The sequence below is a fragment of the Camelina sativa genome, chromosome 16 (assembly GCF_000633955.1).
Source record: "Camelina sativa cultivar DH55 chromosome 16, Cs, whole genome shotgun sequence".
Taxonomy (NCBI): Eukaryota; Viridiplantae; Streptophyta; class Magnoliopsida; order Brassicales; family Brassicaceae; genus Camelina; species Camelina sativa.
The window spans coordinates 27,153,327-27,176,559 of NC_025700.1; the positions used below are offsets into that span (position 1 = coordinate 27,153,327).

At 34.5% G+C, this 23,233-nt stretch overlaps 5 protein-coding genes across 6 annotated transcripts in view; 1 reads left to right on the forward strand and 4 right to left on the reverse strand.

Moving 5' to 3' along the window:
• Positions 1–2,325, reverse strand: part of LOC104754105 (uncharacterized protein At4g04980-like) — a 6,903-nt gene extending 4,578 nt beyond the window's left edge. The window contains exons 1-5 of the mRNA XM_010476260.1: positions 2,251–2,325; positions 1,402–1,734; positions 1,221–1,316; positions 1,011–1,134; positions 35–927 (exon numbers count right to left, since the gene is read on the reverse strand). Of these exons, the coding sequence (XP_010474562.1) occupies positions 35–927; positions 1,011–1,134; positions 1,221–1,316; positions 1,402–1,734; positions 2,251–2,325 (1,521 nt within the window). The remainder of the gene's footprint in view (positions 1–34; positions 928–1,010; positions 1,135–1,220; positions 1,317–1,401; positions 1,735–2,250) is intronic.
• Positions 3,786–7,291, reverse strand: LOC104752776. Of its 2 annotated transcripts, none has more exons than XM_010475008.2 (8): positions 7,093–7,291; positions 6,834–7,010; positions 6,499–6,682; positions 6,366–6,409; positions 6,102–6,254; positions 5,827–6,011; positions 4,267–5,732; positions 3,786–4,170 (listed from the first exon to the last, which is right to left on the reverse strand). In XM_010475008.2, the coding sequence occupies exons 1-8, from the start codon at positions 7,149–7,151 to the stop codon at positions 4,039–4,041; spliced, it is 2,400 nt and encodes a 799-aa protein (XP_010473310.1). In that variant the 5' UTR covers positions 7,152–7,291; the 3' UTR covers positions 3,786–4,038. The 2 variants fall into 2 exon arrangements, with proteins under 2 accessions (XP_010473310.1, XP_010473309.1); XM_010475007.2 differs by having other exon boundaries at positions 6,366–6,412.
• LOC104754106 (TMV resistance protein N-like) lies at positions 9,106–10,420 on the reverse strand. Its single transcript, XM_010476261.1, has 2 exons — positions 9,936–10,420; positions 9,106–9,217 (listed from the first exon to the last, which is right to left on the reverse strand). Exons 1-2 carry the CDS (start codon positions 10,418–10,420, stop codon positions 9,106–9,108), a joined length of 597 nt encoding a protein of 198 aa, XP_010474563.1.
• LOC104752777 (NAC transcription factor 25-like) lies at positions 13,866–15,640 on the forward strand. Its single transcript, XM_010475009.2, has 3 exons — positions 13,866–14,104; positions 14,267–14,574; positions 14,998–15,640. The coding sequence occupies exons 1-3, from the start codon at positions 13,918–13,920 to the stop codon at positions 15,487–15,489; spliced, it is 987 nt and encodes a 328-aa protein (XP_010473311.1). The 5' UTR covers positions 13,866–13,917; the 3' UTR covers positions 15,490–15,640.
• On the reverse strand, positions 15,719–17,965 carry LOC104754107. The gene is made up of 8 exons (XM_019237865.1): positions 17,797–17,965; positions 17,647–17,711; positions 17,288–17,590; positions 17,005–17,185; positions 16,687–16,905; positions 16,196–16,635; positions 15,938–16,135; positions 15,719–15,781 (listed from the first exon to the last, which is right to left on the reverse strand). The coding sequence occupies exons 1-8, from the start codon at positions 17,963–17,965 to the stop codon at positions 15,719–15,721; spliced, it is 1,638 nt and encodes a 545-aa protein (XP_019093410.1).

Consider the following 23,233-nt stretch of genomic DNA (forward strand, 5'->3'; position numbering starts at 1 on the left):
TGTTTGTCATAGGCATTGGTGGTGGCGGTGGTGCTCTGTTCTGCATTGGCGGAGGAGGAGGCGGTGTTGGTGCCGCTGCAGTTCCTGGAGGCGGAGGGGGCTGTGGTGGGGCTACTGTAGTTCTTGGAGGTTGAGGCGGTGGAGGGGGAGGTGGTGGAGCAGCGCCTTTTAAAGGCATAACTGCTGGTGGCGGAGGATGTGGCGTTGGTATTGCCGTGTCAGAGATACGCGGTGGTGACGGAGGAGGAGGGGGAGGAGGTGGTGGCTGTGAAGGTAAATAAGCAGTTTTAATAATAGATAGTGGAGGAAGAGGCGATGGTGGCAAAGGTTCCGGAGCAACTACAGATTCTTCTGATTGATTGAGTTTGGTTTCAGATGTTGAATCCAGTGAAGCTATCTTAATGACAATATCTTTATCTTTATCAAGAACAACAGATTCTTCTGTCTCCATCTTCACATCAATGCTCTCTATATCATCCATTTTTGGCTTGAACTCTTCAACAACACTAATCTCAGCTTCTACATTGCTTTGGTTTGGTTCCTGAGCTTCTTTCTGTGACAAAATGTGTATAGCAAGTCGCTTAACATCGATAGGACTAAGCTTCTCAAGTGCTTGAACTCTCATATTCCACAGAAGATGTGACGCAGAGTTTGCAAAGTCTCCAACTCTTCCCGGTGAACCCATCATTGGTTCTGGTAGAACTGATCTTGGCGTGATTGGTGACCCGCAAAACGAGTGTCTGCTATCGAAAGATGATTTGCTATCGGAGAATGAATCAGATGGCGATAAAACTCGACTGCTCGAGGATTTAGCTGTCCGTGGACTAGTGGCTTCTTTCTTCTCTTCTTCTTCATCAATCTCCATCATATCAAACCTCTCTTTCGACATCTTAATCAATCCATCTAATGCAGCTAACACCTTTTCAACTGCAAAGGAAACAGAACATTTTAAAGAGGTTTGCAATTCAAAACATTCTTTTAAACATTTTAAAGATGATTTTTCTTATTACCTAGTCGATCAGACTGGTTCTTTCCGACGCTGCTACTCCAATACTTAGATTTAGCTATCCACTCGGGGTTATCAATCCAGGAGTCTCCAATGGATTTCAAAGCATTGAAGAAATGGTTAAGAACCTGTGGGAGACACATTTGATCAGATTCAAGGAATGTGAAACAGCAGGACAGGGGAAAACATATATTTTGGATCATGTTTTGAATACCTTATCGACATTTGCACGTCTTATTTCCGAGATATGTGAGCTGTGGATGATCTCAGGACAAAGTTTCTGGAGATCTTTCATCGTATGCATCACCATCTACACAACATAACAAGCGAGTCATAACATATATATAAAGCATCTTGATGCAATTAATAAGGAGAAGACTTTGTGGTTTACGCACATCGGTTATGGAAGGTGAACCGTCAAGAGAAGAAAGATCAATGATGTCTCTAAAGGTAAAGATCTTCCTGCGAAGCTCCACCATAAGGATGAAATTACCAGTCCATTTAGGTGAGCTGCTTGCCTTGGGGCTTTTAGCTTCTTTGTTGGAAACATTCTTGAGCATGCCTATAGGCGAAGAAACACGTCTTGATGATGTGCTCCCCGATAATATTGACTTAGATGATCTAATCGATATGGGTGAAGAAGAGGAAGGTTTAGGTGAAGAAGAAGAAGTTTTAACATCCTGCTTGCTATTCTTGCTAACTTTAGGCGATGCTTGCCCTTTTACAGGCTGCAACAAAAAAAATAAAGAAATATATTTAGAATCAAATTTTGCACTTTGGAAACGTTATAATGAAAATTTTGTTAGTTCTTTTATGTTTCATATAAGAGTATTAGAGTATATATATATAGAGTATTAGAGTTCACTCAAGTTTCAAGAACCATCATAACAAACAAGAAACCATAAGATGCAGAACTTATCTGGTTATATTGACAAAAAGATGCAGCTTTTCATGATGGTATATATATGAGCAAGAAAGATCTACCATTAACGATTATAAAAGACTACATGAGAATTTGGTATGTGTTTTTGGAATTAGTTCATATAACCATAACTCCTAGAGACAAGAAAGTTATTAAGAGTTTTGTATGAATCATATGAATAATTTCCAAATATATCAAATGATTTTGTGGATAATATATACATGTGAATAATCAAAATCAATCAAGAAAATTATAGCATAAAATCAAGGATATATGTGAATAATCTATGTAATCAATCAAGAATTAAGAAGAAGTGTTTTACCTGCAACTTGCTTGATGATTTACGACCGAACAACATTGTCGTCGTTTGGATACCAAAACAACCTCCGGCTGTCATGAGTTGCCGGCGACTCCGGCTTTATAATGTCAATAAAATATTATACTATTTTTTTTTTCTTTTTGGTGTTTCTGTTGAAAAATTCAAAATAAAAAATGAATATTTACAGACGTGTTCAAAGCCTTACAGCAGAAGATATTAATAAAGAATAAACATCAAAATCATAAAAGTTTCAGAATCGTGCAGAGCAAATCTAATTAGTTAGGGTTTGAGGCCTTTTGTGCTGATGAGACTTATGGAACTTTCTCAAGAGAGAGAGCCAAAGGAAAACAAATGTTGAATCTCTCTTTTTTATGGGCAAATCTCTGTAACCCCTTTCCTAAAACCTATCTCTCCTTTTTTTAGTTAATTACCTGTGTAAGTACTAATTATCTCCTCTTGGTTTATTGTTACACCCATTCTGTTTTACTTGAAGGATCAAACCTTTTTCTATTTTGATTAATTGGTAACAGAAAAATAAAACATCTTATCTTGTTCAATGATAAACACAGACAAAAAAACAAACCAAGCTTTATAGTTTTAGAACCTACACAAATCTGCGGGTACTATACTACACAATGCCTAAAAAAAGATTATAGTCAAACAAACTTGGATGCAAAATAAATTTTAACCAGGGAATATTAATTGTAGAATGTTTGTTTCCACCATAATAGACTTTTAAGTTTTAAGTAATGAAAATATAGTTCCTACTGATTATAAAATGACGCAATTGTTCAACTAGGGTTTTGCAATTTTTAATTATAAAAATCTGTATATTTTAATACTTTTACTTTTGTTCAACCCTCTGTTGTATACCATTTTTTTGTTTGTAAAATGTGCTAAGACATAGTCTATGTTATTGTTGGTTGCATCTTTATAACATGTGGTTTGCGTAAAAGCAAATCATATGTCAACTTTATAAGTTAACAATTTTTTTAATATGATTTTACATGGAATAATATTATAAGCTGTTTTGCTTAATACTAGTCAAAGTTTACAAATACAAACGGAATTATAGTCATGCATCCAACTTATATAATAATAATTCATGCATCAAACAGTAGCTTTATCAACTAATAACGATAGTTAAACGCGTTGTGGACTTGTGGGTAATCTTTACAACCCGATTTTAATGTGCACTAATAAATTGAGGACATTTTTATCTTTTATTTTATCATAGGCCCAACAAAAAACCCATTAATCTGTCCATCAGAATTATGCTTTTACAGAATTATTTTAATGCTTTTACAGAATTATCACGCATCCATCAGACACTAGCTAGCTAATCTGTAAGATACATCTATTTTGACTAGTCATTATGTGTTAATATGATTATTTCAAGCATTAAGCCATTAATAATAATAAACCACTCTATTGATTTGGTGGATTGCATTTGGAATTTTGGACTATGAGATAAAGACACGAAACAATCACAAAAATGCTCAAAATACTATAGGTTATTAGGTTTTGTCAATGTGCAATAAGAGATTGAGTACTTATCTTTGGTTTATATAATCAAAAAAATTACAAATATATAAATCTCATTGTTTAACCCAAATAAATTACAAATCACTACTCAGAAACAGTTTGAGAAAATAATAAATAAAATAATCGGATCACCACCACCTGACTTATTTATGAATGTATCAAAAGAATTTTTGAAGTGACCAAAACAATGCGTTCTGTTTCCAATGGTTTTAACTGTAAACTGAATAACCGTTTTCCTTTACTTACTTATGTTGCCCTTTCACGAGGCGAAGGAGCTCGGATCGAACCTTTTCGAGATGCAGTCATGGCTGATCTCTCAGCGATTCTTTTCTGCCTTTCCATAACAAGATTCTCTATTCTCATCCGCATCTCTTCTTCCTACAATCCCAAAGATTAACCGGCAAAAAAATCTAGGTAAGAAACTAATTCAATTCTATCGGATAAAGGAAATGCAGTGTTAGAACGTTTTCTTACCTTTTCAAACTTGTTCTTTTGAGCCATTGTTCTGCTAACTAATGTCGGTTTCTTTGCAGTCTTGGACATGGCTTCAGCTCTGGTTCTACTTGGAGTTCTAGACTTACGAGCTTCTGGGTTCTTCACAGTGGTTTTCTTCTCACCGCTTGAGACGATCTTATCTTCTTTCTCCTGAGCTGTTCCGTTACTTGATAGCCTTGCATTCGCTTCAGCAGAGAAGTCGATCGAGTAATCATTAGCCAACGAGTCTCCTGAATTGCGTTCAGGAATCATACAAAGATCATTTGGTTCCCATGAATCACGCTTTTCATTCGTGTGACCATTGTCAATGTCGGAGGCTAAAGCAATATCTGCAGCCATGTCTGGTCTCCACCGAGAGTCATAAAGATCATCAGTAGCTAGCGATGATGAATGGACCATGAAAGAATCATCAACGAATTCTTGTTTCTTGCTTTTCTCAGATACTTGAGATGTCAAAATGCTGTCATCAAATGACATTCTCCCATGGTTGCTTTCTGGTTTCCGATTGGAAGAAGTAAACCAATCCTCTCCACTCCCTGACTTCTTCACCAACGATTCACCCCTAGCATTATACATGTCTTTGCTTTCATCTCCATACATGTCTGATCTCTTTAACATCAACATACATTCTTCAGTCGAGTCCCTCGTTCTTGGAAGCCTACGAGCAGTATCCTCACTTTCAAAATGATCAAAGGCCGCTCCTCCTCCATTTTCTATATTTTTCTGAGTTGTGGTGATGGAATCACCAGAGGCAGTGTTCTTTGTTTGCAAGCCATTAGAATTCGCACCCACACTAGCGCCTCTATGGGTGAAATGCTCCTCACTGACGACATCCATCGAATGTACATCTGAGCCATCGTCATGCCTCATCAGGATGTTCTGAAAAGAATCCCAATTCTCATTGCTTCGTTTTTCTTCACCAGAGACTTCTCCCTCATGAGCTATTTTTTCCTTGAGCAATCCAACAGCAGCATCTACAGTCTCTTTGATGGAACCATTGTCCGTAAACTCATTTCCCTCCATTTCTCCGTTTCGTCCCTCGGGGGTTATGTAGTTAATATTACGGATGATAACAGTTTTAGATGACTTCTTCCGGTTTTTCTTTGATCTACGAGAGTTTTTACTCGTACGAGAGTGTCTTTTACCTTGATCTTCCAAAGAAGAAGCAGAATCATCGCTGGCCGAGTCAGATTCACTAGATTCACTTGATCCACTAGACCCATCTTCATCAGAATCCCCTTTCCCTTTTTTCTTGGAAGTTTTGCCCCTTGAAGGCCACGGCATGTTTCCTTGGTGTTGATTTGGCATAGGTTGCATAGGAGGGTATGGATAGCCTTGGTATGGAGGAGGGTAGAAGTACTGAGGCATATGGTTCGGCCATCCCATTGGTGCTTGAAAGTTTGGAACACCGGAAGGATGTTGCTCTAAACTAACTGACTTGTCATCTACAAATCAGAACTTCTTCATATTAGATATGGGAATTTTTTAGCCATCTAGCACTAAAAGAATTAGGATCTCTGATCAGCTACGACAAGGTACCTTTAATTTCAGAGTCTGTCCCATTTAGTGATAGCGCAGCACCTTCATTGGTGAGAATGATCCCTGAGGAACCCAACAGTGACATGTCCACTGGAGCACACGCTTTCACAGCTGCTAATTCCGCCATCCAAAGCCCATCACCGTGCTTCTTCTTCCATAGTTCCTTGTACTTTACACATGCTTCCCTGCGTAATGATGAACAGTACAAGAATATTTCAAACTAATCTCACAGCAAATCAAACTGAAGGAGGTTACGAAACGATGACATTACATACCTTAACCTTGACGCCCCAAAAGCATCAGCAAAAGAAATAAGATCATCAATACTATCAATATCATAACCAGCAACAACGCCTCGTGCATAAGCCATCGCTTGCTCTCTCCGAAGCAATGTTCTTCGGGTTTCAAGAAGACGTTGAAGCTGAATCCTGGTAAATGACACAAACAAAAAACACAGGTTAGTCAACAAAAACTTATCCAATTGTGGAAGAATGCGTGAAAAAGAAAACTGTATTAAGTTCCATAGTTAGAAACGTTACTTTGAGGTTTCCTCTCCTGCAAACTCATTGCCATTCTCAGATCCCTTCTGTAGTAATAAAAATAAACACTAAATTAACCAAACAAAACCAGTAACTGAAAAGCACAGTTACAACTTGGAAACCGCAAGTTTACCTTGGATGACTCGTTCGACTTCTTTATGGAATTAGCTTTACCATCTTGTGTTTGTAATTGCTCAGCATCAGTAGCAGCATTGGCGATTTCGTTAGCTTGAATGGAATGCTCAATCTGCAAGATCTCTTTCTCCAGAGTAGCAAATCTCTCGATAATCGCAGGCGTGTTTACAAATCTCACAAACCTACAAAAAAAAAAAAAATCAAAAATCAAAGAAACGTAATTTAGCAACAACTCATTACAACAAGATCTCATTAATCGTAATTCGAATCTGAATTTGGAAATTGTCAACAAAAGTAGAAGAATCGGGATTTCAGGGGGGAATTGAAAAATACCGATGAAAAGTGGATTTGGTGAACCAAGGAGAGTGAGAAGAAGGAGGACGAAGAGAGATGGAGTAACCGCCTTTAGAGATCTGATCTCTAGCGAATTTGAGATGAGAGACGAAAGGTTCGAAGATTCCAGAAGCTAGCTTCTCCTTCTTACTCCCACAGAAGAGCACCAGATCGAATCTTCCAAAACACAATCAAACACAATTCAACAAAATAAGATCAAGCAAAGCAAATCGAATGAGAAAGTGAGAGAGAGAGAGACCTGGTGCGAGTAGGAGTGAGTTGAAACAAAGCGGAATCGAGTATAGCTCGAGAATCCATGGTGGCGGTGGCTGGCTGGCTACGGAGAGAGAAAGAGAGAACAACAGTGAAGCCTTCTTCTTCGTCTCCTTCCTTCGTCGAAGAAGATAAAAGGGGAGAGACGTGAAGGAGACATGTTGACTTAGAGAGAGAGAGAGAGAGAGAGAGAGAGAGAGTTTTATATACTCTGGATTCGAAGCTTTCGGTGACAGCAAAGGATGAGTTAAGAGTTTTGTGGGGGCACATGCTTCCTTTGTCATTCATTAGTGGAGGAGGAGACTAGTAGTGACTGACCAATTACATTAATTTTTGTGGTCCCTTTCAATTATGCTCCTCCTCGTCTTCCTCTAATTTTCTTTTTTGTTTTTCCTAATTAATCCATCTTCTTATAAATTAATTGTTAAATGATTTTATCTTGTTTCATTTTCCTTGTCGGCTAGAGATAATATATACTCATAGACAACCAAAAAAAAAAAAAGATAAAAAAAAGAGAGAGTCAACATGTATAAAAGCATGCATTTGCAGCTGTTAAGCAAACATAGTAAAGGCAAGTGGTGTTTATTTTAGAGCCCACCTCAACGGTTAGGAATTTAAACTCTTCCTTACTGGAGTTAAAGTAGGTACGATTTACAAAGGAAACCTAAAAAACGATTTTGATAAAAGGCTCAAAATACAACTAATTTAGTGATCGCCTTAATATTTGATCTTTTGACTATATATAGTTAGTGAAATTAATATCACTCTTGTAGATGTATAATGTTAACACGGTACTTGTCTCCAACAAGGGTACTTTTTGGCGAGACATTAATTAATATGGGAAAAAACTCGAAAAATACGCCATCTAATTTTTTTTGGCCGTTTAATTTTTGGTTTAATTTCCATTGTCTTTAAAAACCTTCATTTAATTAATAACGGTAGATCCATACTTACGACATAACGACTGTTAACTCTAATGACGAAAATGTTAATTAGGATTAAAATATAACCCCTCATGGTTAATTAGGGGGAACTAAAGACAATGTTGTCCTTTTCTTCTTCCCCCAAATCGATTTCGAGTTTTAGAACCCTAGAACCCTAAAAGCGATTTTTCTTCTCAAACTTCAAATTCCAAATTCCTTTGATTGCGATGATAGTTGTCGTCTGAGTAGTTGCGGTTATAGTTGATTGTGTGGTGTGTTCATTGCAATAATCGACTGAGAGATGAGGTATGAAACCGTTGTTAATTTCAATTGTAATGTTTAGGGTTTTAGGGTTCAACTCGAAATCGATTTGGGAGAAGAAGAAGATGGCAACATTGTCTTTAGTTCCCTCTAATTAACCACGTGGGATTATATTTTAATCTTGGTTAATATTTCTTTCATTAGAGTTAACAGTCGTTATGTCGTAAATATGAATCTACCGTTATTAATTAAATAAAGGTTTTTAAAGACGACAGAAATTAAACCAGGTAATTTTTGGGAAATGTAATAACTAGAGTAATTAAACGGCCAAAAAAAATTAGATGGCGAATTTTTTTAGGTTTTTTCCCTAATTCATAATGATTCATACACGAGTTTGGTTGGATGCCCTACACAAAATGTTCACTTTTAGTTGAATAATTTATTCTTTTGAATTAGTATTCAAGCATTGTGCACTAATTATATACAAGAGCATCCAAAGACACCACATCTTTTTTTGTTTTTTTTTGTTTCTTTTGTTAAAGAAACCATGGACATTTGACTAATGGAAGGGTACATTCAAGAAATTCTTTCTTATTTATGTATGATCATAGGTTACAAAAAAAAATCCAGTTTCTGGAAAAAAAAAATTACAACTTCTTACAAGAATGAAGTTATCTGGAAAAAAATGAGTATGTAAAAAAATACAAAGTACTTTTTCAGTTTATTTACTATATCTATCAAATTAAATTAAATTAAAATAGAATGAAGGAGAAAATAACACGCTTTATATGTTATTGAGCAATTGATTGACCTAACTAAATTATGTGCTTGTACGTGGGGTTAATGCTCATTAGTTTCTTCTCTTCAACTTCTAATAGGTTCTTCATGACTGCATCCGATGCCATGGCCAAGAGCTTTGACCAGTCTCTACACAATAGAATAAATAAATTAGTCAAAAAAAATTAATCACATTTACATTTTTACCAAATACAAATCTATATATGAGATATAAGTTTTTGTTTGGTGCAAAGGAGATATAAGCTTGTTATTTTTCTGTTTATCTTATATTTATTTTCATATTGTATAACCATCATAAAAATATATATATTCAAATTCCTTACTAATCAGAGATTTTTCTACTCTATATAAAAATAACAAAAATCTGCTGCCAATGGGTTTACTATAAAACTTGTCACGCGTAAAATCCAATAAACACCCCCACTCTTTTGATTGCAAAGAAAAAAAAGGTGATTTTATGAGTTGCAATATCCTTTTCTTGTTAGATAATTAATTTTTCAGTTAAAAACTGTGTTTGACTGTTTCAAGTGTTGTTGACTTGTTGTATTGGTCTGCTTAACGTTTCAATGAGAGCATCTTTCCAGTGCTTTTATAGAAAAAGATTGCAAATACGAAATGTCAACGTAATTTTCGTTCATATTTTTATATTGCGTTTAAGATTTCTAACAAATTCGTTAAAAAAAAACCTGTGATCAAAGATAAACCAATGTCCATATTCGAATGTTTCATAAGAGAAATTCCTAAGTTTTCTTTTAAGCTAGGAAAATATATAAATATGTAAGTAAATGAACTGTATATTTAAGAAATCATAAATAAATATTGATGGAGGAAAAAAACAAGAGCATACCCAGTAGATGTATCAAACGTGAGCCCTACGGTATATCTTGCTTCCTTAAGAGCCAATTGAAACCTCCGGATCTCAGAAGCTGGACGTGTCCCGTCGTCTTTAACGCAGAGTTCCGATGGCTTGACATCCCAAAATATAGGGATGACTCTTTTCTTGTTCTCCATGAGCAATGTGAGTTCATGGAGACAGAAGTAAGAATCGCAATAACGAGGAGAGAAAACCGCAATACCAACCTCGCAAGTTTTGATCGCCGCATCGATCTCCCCGAAAATCTTGTCCCCAGGCTTTAAGCTCTTACTATCCAAGAAAGTATTCAAACGTAGGCTAGTGAAATGATCATACAGTAGGCCTGAAATACTCTTCTTGGTATCGATCCCACGATGATTGATGAAAATATCACATGGGTTTGGGCAAAGTAGGGTTGGATTTGCTATACATCTTGTTGTGTGTGCGAGTTTTGAGGATGGGGCTAACAAACGTTGCATCGAACAGTTTTGAATTGATAAAGAAGAAACAAAATGATTGTGCCAAGTGAAAGAGTGAGTTAGCGATAAAGACTGGTTTTAATATCTTTTTGATAATTGTGTAAGAAGAACTGGTTTTAGATTGGTAATAAATAGATATGTGTCTTGCTATATATATGATGGTTATAGGCTTTTTAGCTGTGGATTGTGAATTGAACCAAAGAGAAACAATTTAAATACGCGTCGCTCTAAAACTTATTTGTGATTATTTTTTATATATAAAACTAAGATAGTTTAGAAAACAAATTGTTTAAATTTTGAAATTCGTATATAAAAAGGTTTATTAATTTGATTTTCATAAATATAACATACTTCTTCAATTAAAACAAATATATAAAGGCTATTTAAAAAAATATCATTTCTTCTATTTATTATATATACTTTTTCTTTATATCCTGGATAAAAACAGGTATACTCTAAATCACGCTAATTTTAAAAATCTTCAGATTGTGATTCTTGTCACGCTAATACTGAAGGAAGAATTCAACGTTCTTTTTCTAACATATGGACTTCAAGAAAATACCTCAAGAAACGAGTAAAATCTATTCTTATCTTTGACTTGCTAGCATTTTTTGTCTTTTCTCGTGTAGGTTGTAGGAAAGATTAGAGAGAACCCTTCAAAGACGCACATATACTTTAATTATATCAAAAACTATTTAGTAGCTAGTTATACCTTTCCTTCGGTTCTTTTTAATACTAAAACCCGTTGAAGAAGGAAGTAAAAGTGTAAAACATCCTATGAGACGGTCATCATCTCCCAAAGAAATAGATAGTAAAATGTACTAAGAGAAATGATCAACTGTATCTAGAATCTAATACTCGAACTAGAGGACAATATTGGATTCCTAATATAAATCATACATTTATAGCAAAAGCAGGAAATTGGTAAATAAAAAGATAGAAAATCATTGGTTGACATGATACAAACTTTTATCATGCATAGTTCACGTCGTTGCTTTCCACACATCAGATTTGTGATCGTCCGTACTCATAATATTTAAACAATTGGTTAGTGGCGAAAACAGTGAAACCATAACCAAAAAAAAAAACTATATATAGATTGATCATTGATATTCCGTCTCTCGTGTGAAAACGTGAGGCAGCTTGGTTTCTTCATCCTTGGAAGTCTTGGTCATCATCTCATCCACCACCATCTTTACCAGGAACTCACCGCTCCCGTTCTTAGCCAGAAGCTGTTCGAAACCCTCGCTTAGCCTCAAACACTGCATGCAGAGACAAAACACGCAATTGGGGAGTCTGCAAAAGTCGAAGCGGTAAATAAAGGGAGATATGGTGCTCTTTTTCGTGTCTTTAAACTAGTGATTATAGTGCAACATGTATATAGTTTCATTACTTCGGTTTTTCTTATGTTCTAGTTAAGTTTTTGTGTGAACATACGTTAAAATATACTTAATTATATGAATGTTTTGGTGTTAAATCATTATCTGCCTTCACTATAACAGTATTACTTAAGTATGAGGCTATGAGCCATATACGAGGACTAAATATTTTTGGACAAAAATTTAGTGAGAGTAAATTTTGTCATTATCCTCGTAAATTAAATAAAAATTCCATTATCCTCATAAATTGTTTGAATATTTTTTTTACCATACAAGATATTAATCAATTTTTTATCAATATGAAAAAGCCACTAAAATGCTAACATTAACATTAATATTCAGTATTATAATCAAAAGAAAAAAGTAAATTACCTTATATTTATATTTATTATCTTATATTTATTGCAATTTATCAAAATATAAAAAAGTATTTTTGTAAAATCATAACATAGAATTCCCTTTTTGCGCACATTGGGGTATTTTTGAATTTAGCATTGAAAATCCAATGATAAAATTATAATTGCTCACTGAAACAATAGGCTCAATGGGCTTATGTTCCCAAATACTATATATACATATATATAATTATATAGAAGATTGTGTTTAGGTTTTTGATTTTTCACTTAAAAAAGCATGGGTCAAACATATTTATATTATGTACACAATATATAGTCTACAATATATTTTATCAAACTTAAATAATTAATTATAACAAAGTATTTCTATGAGGCACCTTAGAATATTTTGATAGAATTCCTTTATAAATAAGGAACAAAGATGTTAACACATCCATGTTCAACAAGGCGGAGATGCGGTAATAACCCGACCCACAACCATATTGAATATTAGTCTCGTCGAATACGCTGAACCGTCCAAAGAATAAGTCTTTTGGAGACTCTGATGACAACCAGTCAATCATGCATAGTGTCAAAAAGAAGTATCACAAAAAAAATCTAACCATATTGTAGGCCAAAAACCCTAGCCTAATGTTACCCATATCTCAGAAGCAAAACCTCAATTCAATCAACCCAAACTCTTAGGTCAGGCTGGTATACGTATATAGCATCGTATACTCAAAAGGCAGGCCCATGATCCTTTCATTAAAGTTCCTTTGAGGCCCTAGCATTTTTGATTTTAAGGGGAATGCCAAATGGCCTACCCTACCACTTCAGCATGACGCCCATTAGTTAAGATTATAGGCATACCTCAATGTGAACTCATGTGATCTTTTTATATTACCACGTCCTAGTGACGTCCACCGAAATGGAAGAAAACATCCTAGAAAACCCAGGACAATAATCTCCTGAATAACGTCCTTCTTCTTCGACGAAGAATATTAGTACATACACCTCGTGTAGTGGCTGCATGCAACGAGCTGATTCCAGTGGCCACCGTACCATACCTTCCGACGACAACTTAACCCTATATCATCAAAAGACCGCTCATTCGCTGTCCTGCATAAGAACACATGCTGATAAATGTTTTAAACTTGTTTGTACTCATGGCGAATCCATTTGTTAAACAGCTTAGACAATTTGGACTCGTATAGCATAGGGCAACTCGCCATTACCTTTGGAACGATAAATAATTTGAAAGTTTTGGATTAATGTACTTATATATGTTAAAAATGTTTTGAAAATTATCAATGTAAAAATAAAAATGTTCAAAAAAATAGGTATTTTGAAAAGAGGTATCCATTTCTAATAAATTCTTATATATATATAATCATAATGGTCTAATATATATATATAGATATATGATCAATTAGACTAAAAATATATATAAGAAATAATTCTTCAAAAAATCTAACACAAGAAAATACCAAAAAGAAGTATGTGCGTGATGTGTAGCATAAGAAAGGCATGACATAAGGCAGTTCGAAAAAAACCTGCCATTTCTCCAAAATTTAATGCCCATTGGCCGCTGATTCTGGGCCCCACGATTAGCCACGTGTCATTTTCTCGTCAAGGGACCCACCCCTGTTCGGCATATGCTCACACAAACCTAACACCTACTATAATATTTCTTCTCGCCTCTTCTTACGATAGATTTAAACTGATCTCTTCCAAACTTATTAATCTCTCGAGGATCATGAGACTGATTTCGTGATCTGAGTTGATGGAAAACATGGGGGATTCGAGCATAGGGCCGGGCCATCCGCATCTCCCTCCCGGGTTTCGGTTTCACCCGACTGATGAGGAACTAGTGGTTCATTATCTTAAGAAGAAAGCTACTTCTGTTCCACTTCCGGTCTCAATCATTGCCGAGATTGATCTTTACAAGTTTGATCCTTGGGAGCTTCCAAGTATATATGCTATATTATATTGTTCCAAATTTATGCTTAATGTTTGGATTAAAATGTACTAAACTAATTTTACACAACTGAAATCTATAACTATTATTTAAAATTTGGTGTAAATAACTATGATCACTTGGCTGATGGTATTTAATTTGTGAATGATTATAGGCAAGGCGAGTTTTGGAGAGCACGAGTGGTACTTCTTTAGTCCTCGGGACCGGAAGTATCCGAATGGGGTTAGGCCAAATCGAGCAGCAACTTCCGGTTATTGGAAAGCCACTGGAACAGATAAACCAATATTTACGTGCAATAGTCACAAGGTTGGCGTCAAGAAAGCGCTTGTTTTTTACGGTGGAAAACCTCCTAAAGGGATTAAAACAGATTGGATCATGCATGAATATCGCCTCACCGATGGTAACCTTAGCACCACGGCTAAGCCACCTGGCATAGCCACGACGAGGAAAAACTCACTACGGGTATGCACAACGATCTTAACATCCACTAAAAAATTTTGGGTTATCAAATTTGAGTCTCCGTATATAGATTCTAAGGTACCATTCAACACATGAAAAATGTATTTTGTTCTGAGTAATGAAATGTTTAGCTACTATGCAAAAAACCTCATAAGGAATCTAAAATAACCCTAAATATATTAGCACATATTGTTTCAGTAGCCTAAAATATGAAGTTCATCAATTTAAATATGTGATATTTTCCACTATTTTAATTGAATTTTTAGTCTACAATATTGTTTCACGTGGGAAACTTATATCGAAATCTATTTTGGGAAAACTAGGATACTTTACTCGTTAAATCAATGCCAGCTGACGTTATTATTATACATACAATATGCATAGTTTGATGTGTTGATTAATGTACCACAAATCGAAACTTTGCAGCTAGACGATTGGGTTCTATGTAGGATCTATAAGAAGAATAGTTCACAACGACCAACTATGGAGAGAGTATTACTAAGAGAAGATCTCATGGAAGGAATGCTCTCAAAGTCATCTGCTAATTCTTCTTCCACATCAGTTCTAGACAACAACGAAAACAACAATAACAATAACAACAACAACAACAACGAGGAACACTTTTTCGACGGTATGGTCGTTTCTTCAGACAAACGTTCGTTGTGTGGTCAGTACCGGATGGGTCACGAGGCCTCGGGATCATCTTCATTCGGATATTTCCTATCGAGCAAGAGGTTTCATCATACAGGTGATCTCAACAATGACAACTACAATGTTTCTTTTGTTTCAATGCTTAGTGAGATTCCTCAGAGTTCGGGGTTTCATGCAAATGGAGTTATGGATACGACGTCGTCACTAGGTGATCATGGGGATTTAAGACAGGCGTTTCAACTTCCTAACATGAATTGGCACTCGTAATCTATATAGATATATATGTATGTATTAATTCACACATAATATAGTTTACGCAGATATATATCATCTCTGGGAATATATATATACACACATACACACACACGCGATCTTTCATATGTATACGTATGAGTGGCGGAACCAGAAAATCTATCCACCAGAGTCATATTTTTTTAAGCAAAAAATAAAAATAATTAAAACCATAAAATTGTCATTACAACTACAACAGATGCACTCAACGTTCACTCATATCTTGGAATCGTCTTATCACTGATTCGTTTGTGATAGTGTTAAGTATCTGTTATTCGATAAAACAAACAAAACAATCACTTAAAAATACATCACCAATACGATTACGCAAGGTTGTCTTCACAAAAGTCATTGCAGAGAAACATCGTTCGACGGTTGCAGTTGCAACAGGAAGAATCAGAGATAGCTTTAGAAGACGATATACCAAAGGATGTGAAATATGTTTTCTTGTCTCCACCATCACACGTGCAAGATCACTAAGACTCTTTAAATCTGTAAACCTTTCATCTCTTTGCACATTGTCAAGATATATCTCAAGTTGCAGATCAAGAGATTTACGCTCCATAAAGCTAAAATCTTCTGGATAAAACTCAGCCAATCTCATGAGCAATGACTTATCAAACTGCCGAAAAGAATCTATTGGACTCAAGGATGATATGCAAACAAGTAGTTCAGAATTTACCTCATCAAAACCATCATTAAACTCTTGAAGTTGCATATCTAAGACATTGTAGAAACAGTCCACCTTATAGTGATGCAAGTTGGTTATGCCAGTCTTTTTCCTTGGTCTTCTTGAGTCAACAAAATCTTCCTCCATTATGACCAGCCCAATGTCATTTTGCTCACAAAATGAACAAATTTTAGCCATAAAAGCATCCCATCCATCATCTCTAAGCTTTTGCAACTGACTTTTAGTTGATTCCACCAATGAAATAGCATTCAAGATATCTTGGTCTTTTCTTTGTAAAGCCTTTGATAAACTATCAGTGAGACCCATAACAAACAGCATCAAGTGTAGATAGAAAACAAAATCAAAAGTGTGAAAATACTTGAGAATACCATATGCTTGTTGTCTTTTGGTGGAGTCTGTGCCTTCATCTTGAATATACTCAAGAACTTTAACTACAGAAGAAAACAACTCAAAAAGTCGCAGTAAAGTCTTATAATGTGAACCCCAACGAGTATTTTCAGGCCTTTGAAGAGAAATTTCTTGATTCAACCCAGTTCCAGTCTTAATTTCACCATTGTTAATCCCTTCTTCCACTATTTTTTTGTAGTTTTCCCTGATCATATCTTTTCTCTTGCAAGAAGCTCCAACCACATTCAACAAAACAGAAATCATGTCAAAAAATTCTCCAACTTCAAAATGCTTTTTTGCTACTGCCATGACAACTAGTTGTAGTTGATGAGCAAAACAATGAACATAATAAGCTGAGCTGCTTTCTTTCAAAACCAATGATCTTAGTCCATTGAATTCTTCTTTCATATTACTAGCTCCATCATATCCTTTTCCTCTCACCTTTTTCATACTCAATCCATACTTCGCAAACAAAGAATCAATAGCACACTTCAAAGATAAAGAAGATGTCTCCTTCACGTGAATAACACCAACAAATCTTTTTTTGACTATCCCATACTTATCAACAAAGCGAAAAACCATTGTCATTTGCTCCTTGTCTGATACATCAGCAGATTCATCTACCAGCAAACCAAAGACATCATTATCAATTTCTTCAATAATAGATTTAGTTACCTCTTCTGCAAAGCAATGCACAATGTCCTTTTGAATTGGAGCATTATTCTGACCAGCGGTATACTTCAGAAGCTCTAAGAAATTACCTCTATTGGCTGACTCATCTGACTCATCATGACCACAAAATGGTAATCCTTGATGTAACAAATGTCTAGAAACATCAATGGAAGCATACAGTCGAATTCTGTAATCATTCTTCACAACATCGCTTTGTTTATGAAGAGCATGTTTGATAGACTGACCTTGCCTCATCAAATACTCACATTTTCTTTTGGCATTGTTGTGAAAACTGTTCACATCAGATCCCGCATGTTGATTCAACCCCTGCAACCCCTTATTCCAACCACAAAAAACAGTTGATACAAAGCAATCACTCCCACCTTGATTTTGAGCTTGATCTCTGAATAAGTAACAACACAAGCAAAAATCTGTATCTTCCTCCACACTATATTCCAACCAATCACCATACATATCAAACCACTTTAGATTAAAACGTCGAAGCACCCCTCCAATTGCTGTTTGTTTAAAACGGTGACCACGAGGTTGACAAGGTCCTCTAGTCAAATATTTGCGCCGTACTTCATCTCTTTGATTGGGATGATAGCTTATAATTCTTTTCCTCTTCGCTGGATCCCATGGCAAATCATCCAAATCAATATCAAATGGTGGAGTTTTTCTTTTCACGACGAAGCGATCCATTATGTTTATTGTTTCCTACACACAAAAATCAAAATCATATAAGAGTGAGTGACGATTAACACAAACAGAGCTATCAAAATCATATAAAGAGTGACAATTAACACCAACAAATAGGTAAATTTACTAAAGTATAAACTAAAACAAAGCAAAATCACAATTTTTTAGAAGATTAACACAAATAGAGCTTAGGAAATTTATTTTTAATATTAGACAGGATTAAACTTAGTTAAGGAAATTTAATATACAAAAAAATATATTCAAGTACTTGGAAATCTAATCTTAGAACTCTTGAGTTTTGGAACAAAGAAGAAGAAAGCTCATATCACACTATCTAAAATTTGAAAAAGAACAAAAAAGAAGAAGCTGAACAGTTTTTCGTTTTTATGCTCACGTAGGTAGACAAAAAAAAAACAGAATATTATATGGGCTCTTAAACAATCAGTTTGTATATTTACTAAAATTAATTGGGCTCAATATTTCATACCGAAAGCCTTAAACTTAAAGCTTTTTTGTGTTTTAATATTTCACGTGGGTCAATTATAATATTGCACAAAATTTCACCTCGATCAATTGTATTATTGCATAAGGGTCAATTTTTTTTTTCATAAAAATTCCACTAATTTTTAGAATTTCATCTGGTAATGCTTCACTGGCTCCACCACTGATACGTATCTGTTTACAGTTGACGTAAGAAAGGTGTATATGTTTCTTTCAACTCCATAGTTGCAAGATGTATACTAATAACAGAAGCTAATACTGATAGTATACTTTTCCCTAGCTAAGTTTACCTAAATTAAATATGCTACACGTTTATGTATTGAGGTACATCAATCTGTTCTTCCTTTAATGCAACTTGGTTCAAAATATTCTCTTTTTATTTTACGCAATATATCTATCACGTCAAAAAAAATAGGAAAGATGGAATGAAGAAAATGTTTGATGAAAAAAAAAAAACACTTTCTAGAGACTTACAATGCAAACCAGCCGAGATTTAAAGCATGTAACAGTTTAATTTCCCCAAGAGAGAAGAGAACAAAGTTGATATTTCAAAGACCCAAATAATTCTATTTCATCCCATCATGCAGGCAAGTTATTCAAAAGGCCCCAACATCATTCTTTATCTATCACCTTATTAATATTCGCAATGGTTCGAAGTAAACTACTAAACTAGACAGAGACTATGCCATGTACGAAGTTGCTGAACTTTTTAGCTTTTTTCTAACCTCATTTGCAGAGTTATTTTTTTGGCTTCTCACTTAGTGATGTTAAACGGACACACCCGGTCCTTCCAAGCCCTGTCTATCAAATACTAATTGACTAATCCATTTAGGCTCATTTATTTATTGATCCGTTTAAACACTGTCCATATGAGTCTTCGATTTTATGCGGCCCTTTTAGGCCCATTTATTATTTACGATTATTTTTTTTCAAAACTGTTGGTTGTTAATTGTTTAATATTGAAGAATCAAACTTCCTGAAGAAATTTTAAACCAATTTTGAAAGAATTTGTTAAGAAGTGTAAATTAATAATGACAAGTGCAGGAAAAAGCAATGCAAGTTGCTTTTGTTGCAAATCAGCTTAATTTAGCATAGCTAGACGTAAGATATAATCTAAATTCACTTGTCACAAAAGGAAGAACCAAAACCTTTGAATTGAGACCTAAGACCATCTTCGTTGCTTATTTTTGGTGAGTGTCTAAACATTTTTTTAAAGTAAACAACGCACGAGCTTTGTTAACAGAGTTTGGTTTTTTTTACATCCCCGGACCTAGTACAGAATAAATTCACTAGAACAAGATAACAATCTGCATATGATACAAACACTATTATGCGTATCATTATTTTCAAGATGAATAAACCATCAAAATATCTTTCTATCTGGTTGATGGGACGACATCACACATCTTGTGTGTATCTCTCGAAAATACCTTGAAGCGTGCAAGTCTTTATGAAGCCCCTTTTTGGTATTTTGCACAACTTATAGGGTTGCCAACTTTTCTGTTGTACAACAAACAAAAAAAATTGTTATAAAACAAATAGGAATTGGGAGATTAACAATTGTATACAATTTTCCTATTATACAATAAATAGAAATTTTCTATTATACAACAAATAGAAAAGTTTCTGTCGTGATCCCATCTTGAATGAAAATTCAAGATGTTCATCCAGCTCAGCAGTCGCTACTTGGCTTGTCCAAGTCGGCCTTAAGCTTATGTACTCAAACTCTTCAATTCAGCTTCTTGTACTACTTCCTCTATTAACGCCGGAACAAGTACAAGAAATGCTTCAGACGTTTGACATATCCTTTGATATATCTAACTGCAGCGTTATTGATTCAACCTTATCTTCTCTGCTTTGTGTCAATCACTATATCAACATGATCACCAAGTGCTACTTAAGGTTTGATGTACCTGCACTTTTATCAAGTAATACTTCATTCTGTGTGTCAACTCCACCAACATTTGTATCATGTAATGCATTAGCCTCAATGTTAGTTTTGTCTAATATCGTTGTATGACCTGTCACACCATCTATGACGATTCCATGTCTGTATCTATGTCTCATCTATTTACTGCCACTTCTTGTTTTAGTATAAATTCATGACATGTTCTTGAACTTATAAAACTTGAGTCAATACAACACATTCAATCTTTCTCTTGGTGATTGAGTTTTATAATCCATGCCCGGCCAACACAACATCTTCAATCTCTCCCTTGATGATTGGCTTTTCAATTCCATATATTTTATAAAACCAGTCATCAAAATATCTTCGGAATGATCTAAAAAAAATGTTACGTTTTCAATTTCATAACAAAAATAATCAATTGATTATTCTTGATCATTATATTTTCATAACAACTCTACTCTTTTGTCTTTCCGAAACTACTTTATCTTGAACATTATATTCTTCAATTTTTGGAAAAAGAAACTACACATGTATTAACTAAATTTCCTTAACTAACTAAATCGGACCAGGTCTTGATTTTGAGCAGCATTTATAGGAGGAGAACCTCATTAATCTGCTTTGGCACTCCAGCCGGACCGCCCTAATGACAATATATTTTAGGTTCGAAACTTTTTAATAACAAAATTATATCTGATAACTTTTTAATAACAAAATTATATCTGATTATTAGTCCTTTTTTTTCAGTGGATCAGATTAACTAAATACAGCTTAGCATGAAACAAAAACCAATCACGTGTTCTTAATTACAAAAAAAAACTATATATCTATTCATTATCAGTCCTTCTTAGCATGAAATAAAAACTAATCACGTGCTCTTATAGTGATCATTAAGGCCATGAATGGAATGGTTTTTCAAATTGGTTTTTAGATTTTAGTTTTTGGTTTTTAAAAACCAATATAAGAGTGTTTTTGGTTTTTCTTTCAAAATGGATTAAATCTTTCAAAAACTAGATTTTCCATTTTTTAGGAAATCCAATTTTGTAAAATCTTGAAAGACTGTAAAACTGGTTTTTAGGTAAACAAGAACCAAAATCTAGCCAAACACTATTAAACATTCAGGGCCTAAGTTTGTAACTTGTTAGTCACAACCAAACAAGTTACAACCAATAGAAAAATATTCCCCGAAAACCAATAGAAAAAGAAAAAGAAGAATCTATTCGTACTATTACTTTAATTCCATGTGGAGATGTTCTTATAGTTTCTGGATCTTTGTACCAATCAAAAATTTAACCCATGCATTAATTACATGGTCCCCAAAATTTCACAGTAGAGTACGATAATAGTATTCTTGATATATCATACATCGTATTTTATTTATTAATGGGCTAGGAAAGGTCGTAAACTCCTAATGTATGTGTGGTTCTGCTTCTTCACAAGTTGTACGAACTTATATTGATATTTTGTATATCATCAATGATATAGATTGAACATTAAGACATGAAAAAAAAACATGAGGCGTAGAGATATTCAGGCCAGAGTCTCACAAGGACATGTTTTTGTCTATATTTGTAGTTTATGAGTTCTCTATATCTTTCGCGTTTTTCGCATGATTGATTTTATGTCATTATGGTAACAATGTGTGAATTGTTATGTAATTTAGCTAGAGCTTGCAAATTGATGCAGCATATCTAGGATAATTATTTGTTATTTATCGTTTATTTATATTATTGTCTAATGCTTATTCTATTTTGGAGTTTATTTTCCTACTAGAAACCGATTGTGAATGTCATGATTATGGCAAGATCTACCCTTTCATAGTGAAAGGTCTATCTGTGGAGACAAAAGAGTGACCATGGTATCGACAGAGATATATATGGTTTATTGATAAATTAAGTAATAGTGGTGAATTGAGTAGAATTTCATTTCACCAATGATTCATCAGGATAAGCAAAATGAACATAAACATATTTTCATCATATATATATCCAAAATAAGAGTTCTGAAATTATTAAGAACTACAGTTTTATGTGAGAATCAATGCATTGATGCGGAAAATTCTGAACGTCAATCCATCAAAGGTTCAAAGACGAATTTTCTGACCAAAAATTAGGACACCTGATACATCGTATATTTCAGATAATCTCACTTTAATTTATTTTTCTTTCTATATTTATATTTTAGCGCTTAACAAACTTAAATAAGCAAAAGAAAATTTCAGGCTTTGTGTTGTGTGTGTTGTTCTTACTTTTTTTGGTCAAGAGGCTTTTGTGTTTTTTTTTTCTTGGTTTTGGTAGGTCTAACAAAAGAGATTTCAATTAATAAGAAGACTTTGTTTATTCGGAGATTTTCGAGCTTAACGAACAATCTTACAATCATCGAATCACCCGTACGTTTATACCATAAAAATGTATGTGGTTCTCAAAATTTGAACAAACTTTTTCTTAATTAATACTCGTACTAAGACATGACATAAACATTGGGAGGAAACACTATCGAGAAGGACATATGTTTTTGTCAATATATGGGGGTTTCTATTTTATTTTTTCGTGAGGCTTTTTAATCTCATTTTCACATTATTGATTATGGTTTTTATGAAAGCTCATCGAAGCCCTCTAGACTCTCTATAAAGACCCAAAATGTCGTGAACAATCATATACGAAGCTAAAAAGATTTGTTTTTGATAAAAGCTAAAACATTTCAAGAAGGAAAAGCTAAAACATTTCAAGAAGGAAAGAATCTAGAAACAATGAAATTCAAGAATCATTTACTTCTGATCTCTACTTTATAGCTGAGGAGATCAAGAGAGGTACATTTGAATTGGATAACTTTAATATGAATCCTTACTCGTTTGTCTCGCCCTC

Coding starts and splice junctions, on each gene's coding strand:
- LOC104752776 (XM_010475007.2), bottom strand. CDS start 7,151: ATGGATTCTCGAGCTATACTCGATTCCGCTTTGTTTCAACTCACTCCT. Junction 6,012..6,101: donor TTTGGGGCGTCAAGGTTAAG/GTATGTAATGTC, acceptor ATCATTACGCAG/GGAAGCATGTGTAAAGTACA. Junction 5,733..5,826: donor GACAGACTCTGAAATTAAAG/GTACCTTGTCGT, acceptor TCTGATTTGTAG/ATGACAAGTCAGTTAGTTTA.
- LOC104754106 (XM_010476261.1), bottom strand. CDS start 10,420: ATGCAACGTTTGTTAGCCCCATCCTCAAAACTCGCACACACAACAAGA. Junction 9,218..9,935: donor ACGTTTGATACATCTACTGG/GTATGCTCTTGT, acceptor TCTATTGTGTAG/AGACTGGTCAAAGCTCTTGG.
- LOC104752777 (XM_010475009.2), top strand. CDS start 13,918: ATGGAAAACATGGGGGATTCGAGCATAGGGCCGGGCCATCCGCATCTC. Junction 14,105..14,266: donor TGATCCTTGGGAGCTTCCAA/GTATATATGCTA, acceptor GAATGATTATAG/GCAAGGCGAGTTTTGGAGAG. Junction 14,575..14,997: donor CGAGGAAAAACTCACTACGG/GTATGCACAACG, acceptor GAAACTTTGCAG/CTAGACGATTGGGTTCTATG.
- LOC104754107 (XM_019237865.1), bottom strand. CDS start 17,965: ATGGATCGCTTCGTCGTGAAAAGAAAAACTCCACCATTTGATATTGAT. Junction 16,636..16,686: donor GCCTGAAAATACTCGTTGGG/GTTCACATTATA, acceptor TTTCTTCTGTAG/TTAAAGTTCTTGAGTATATT. Junction 15,782..15,937: donor AACATATTTCACATCCTTTG/GTATATCGTCTT, acceptor ATCGAATAACAG/ATACTTAACACTATCACAAA.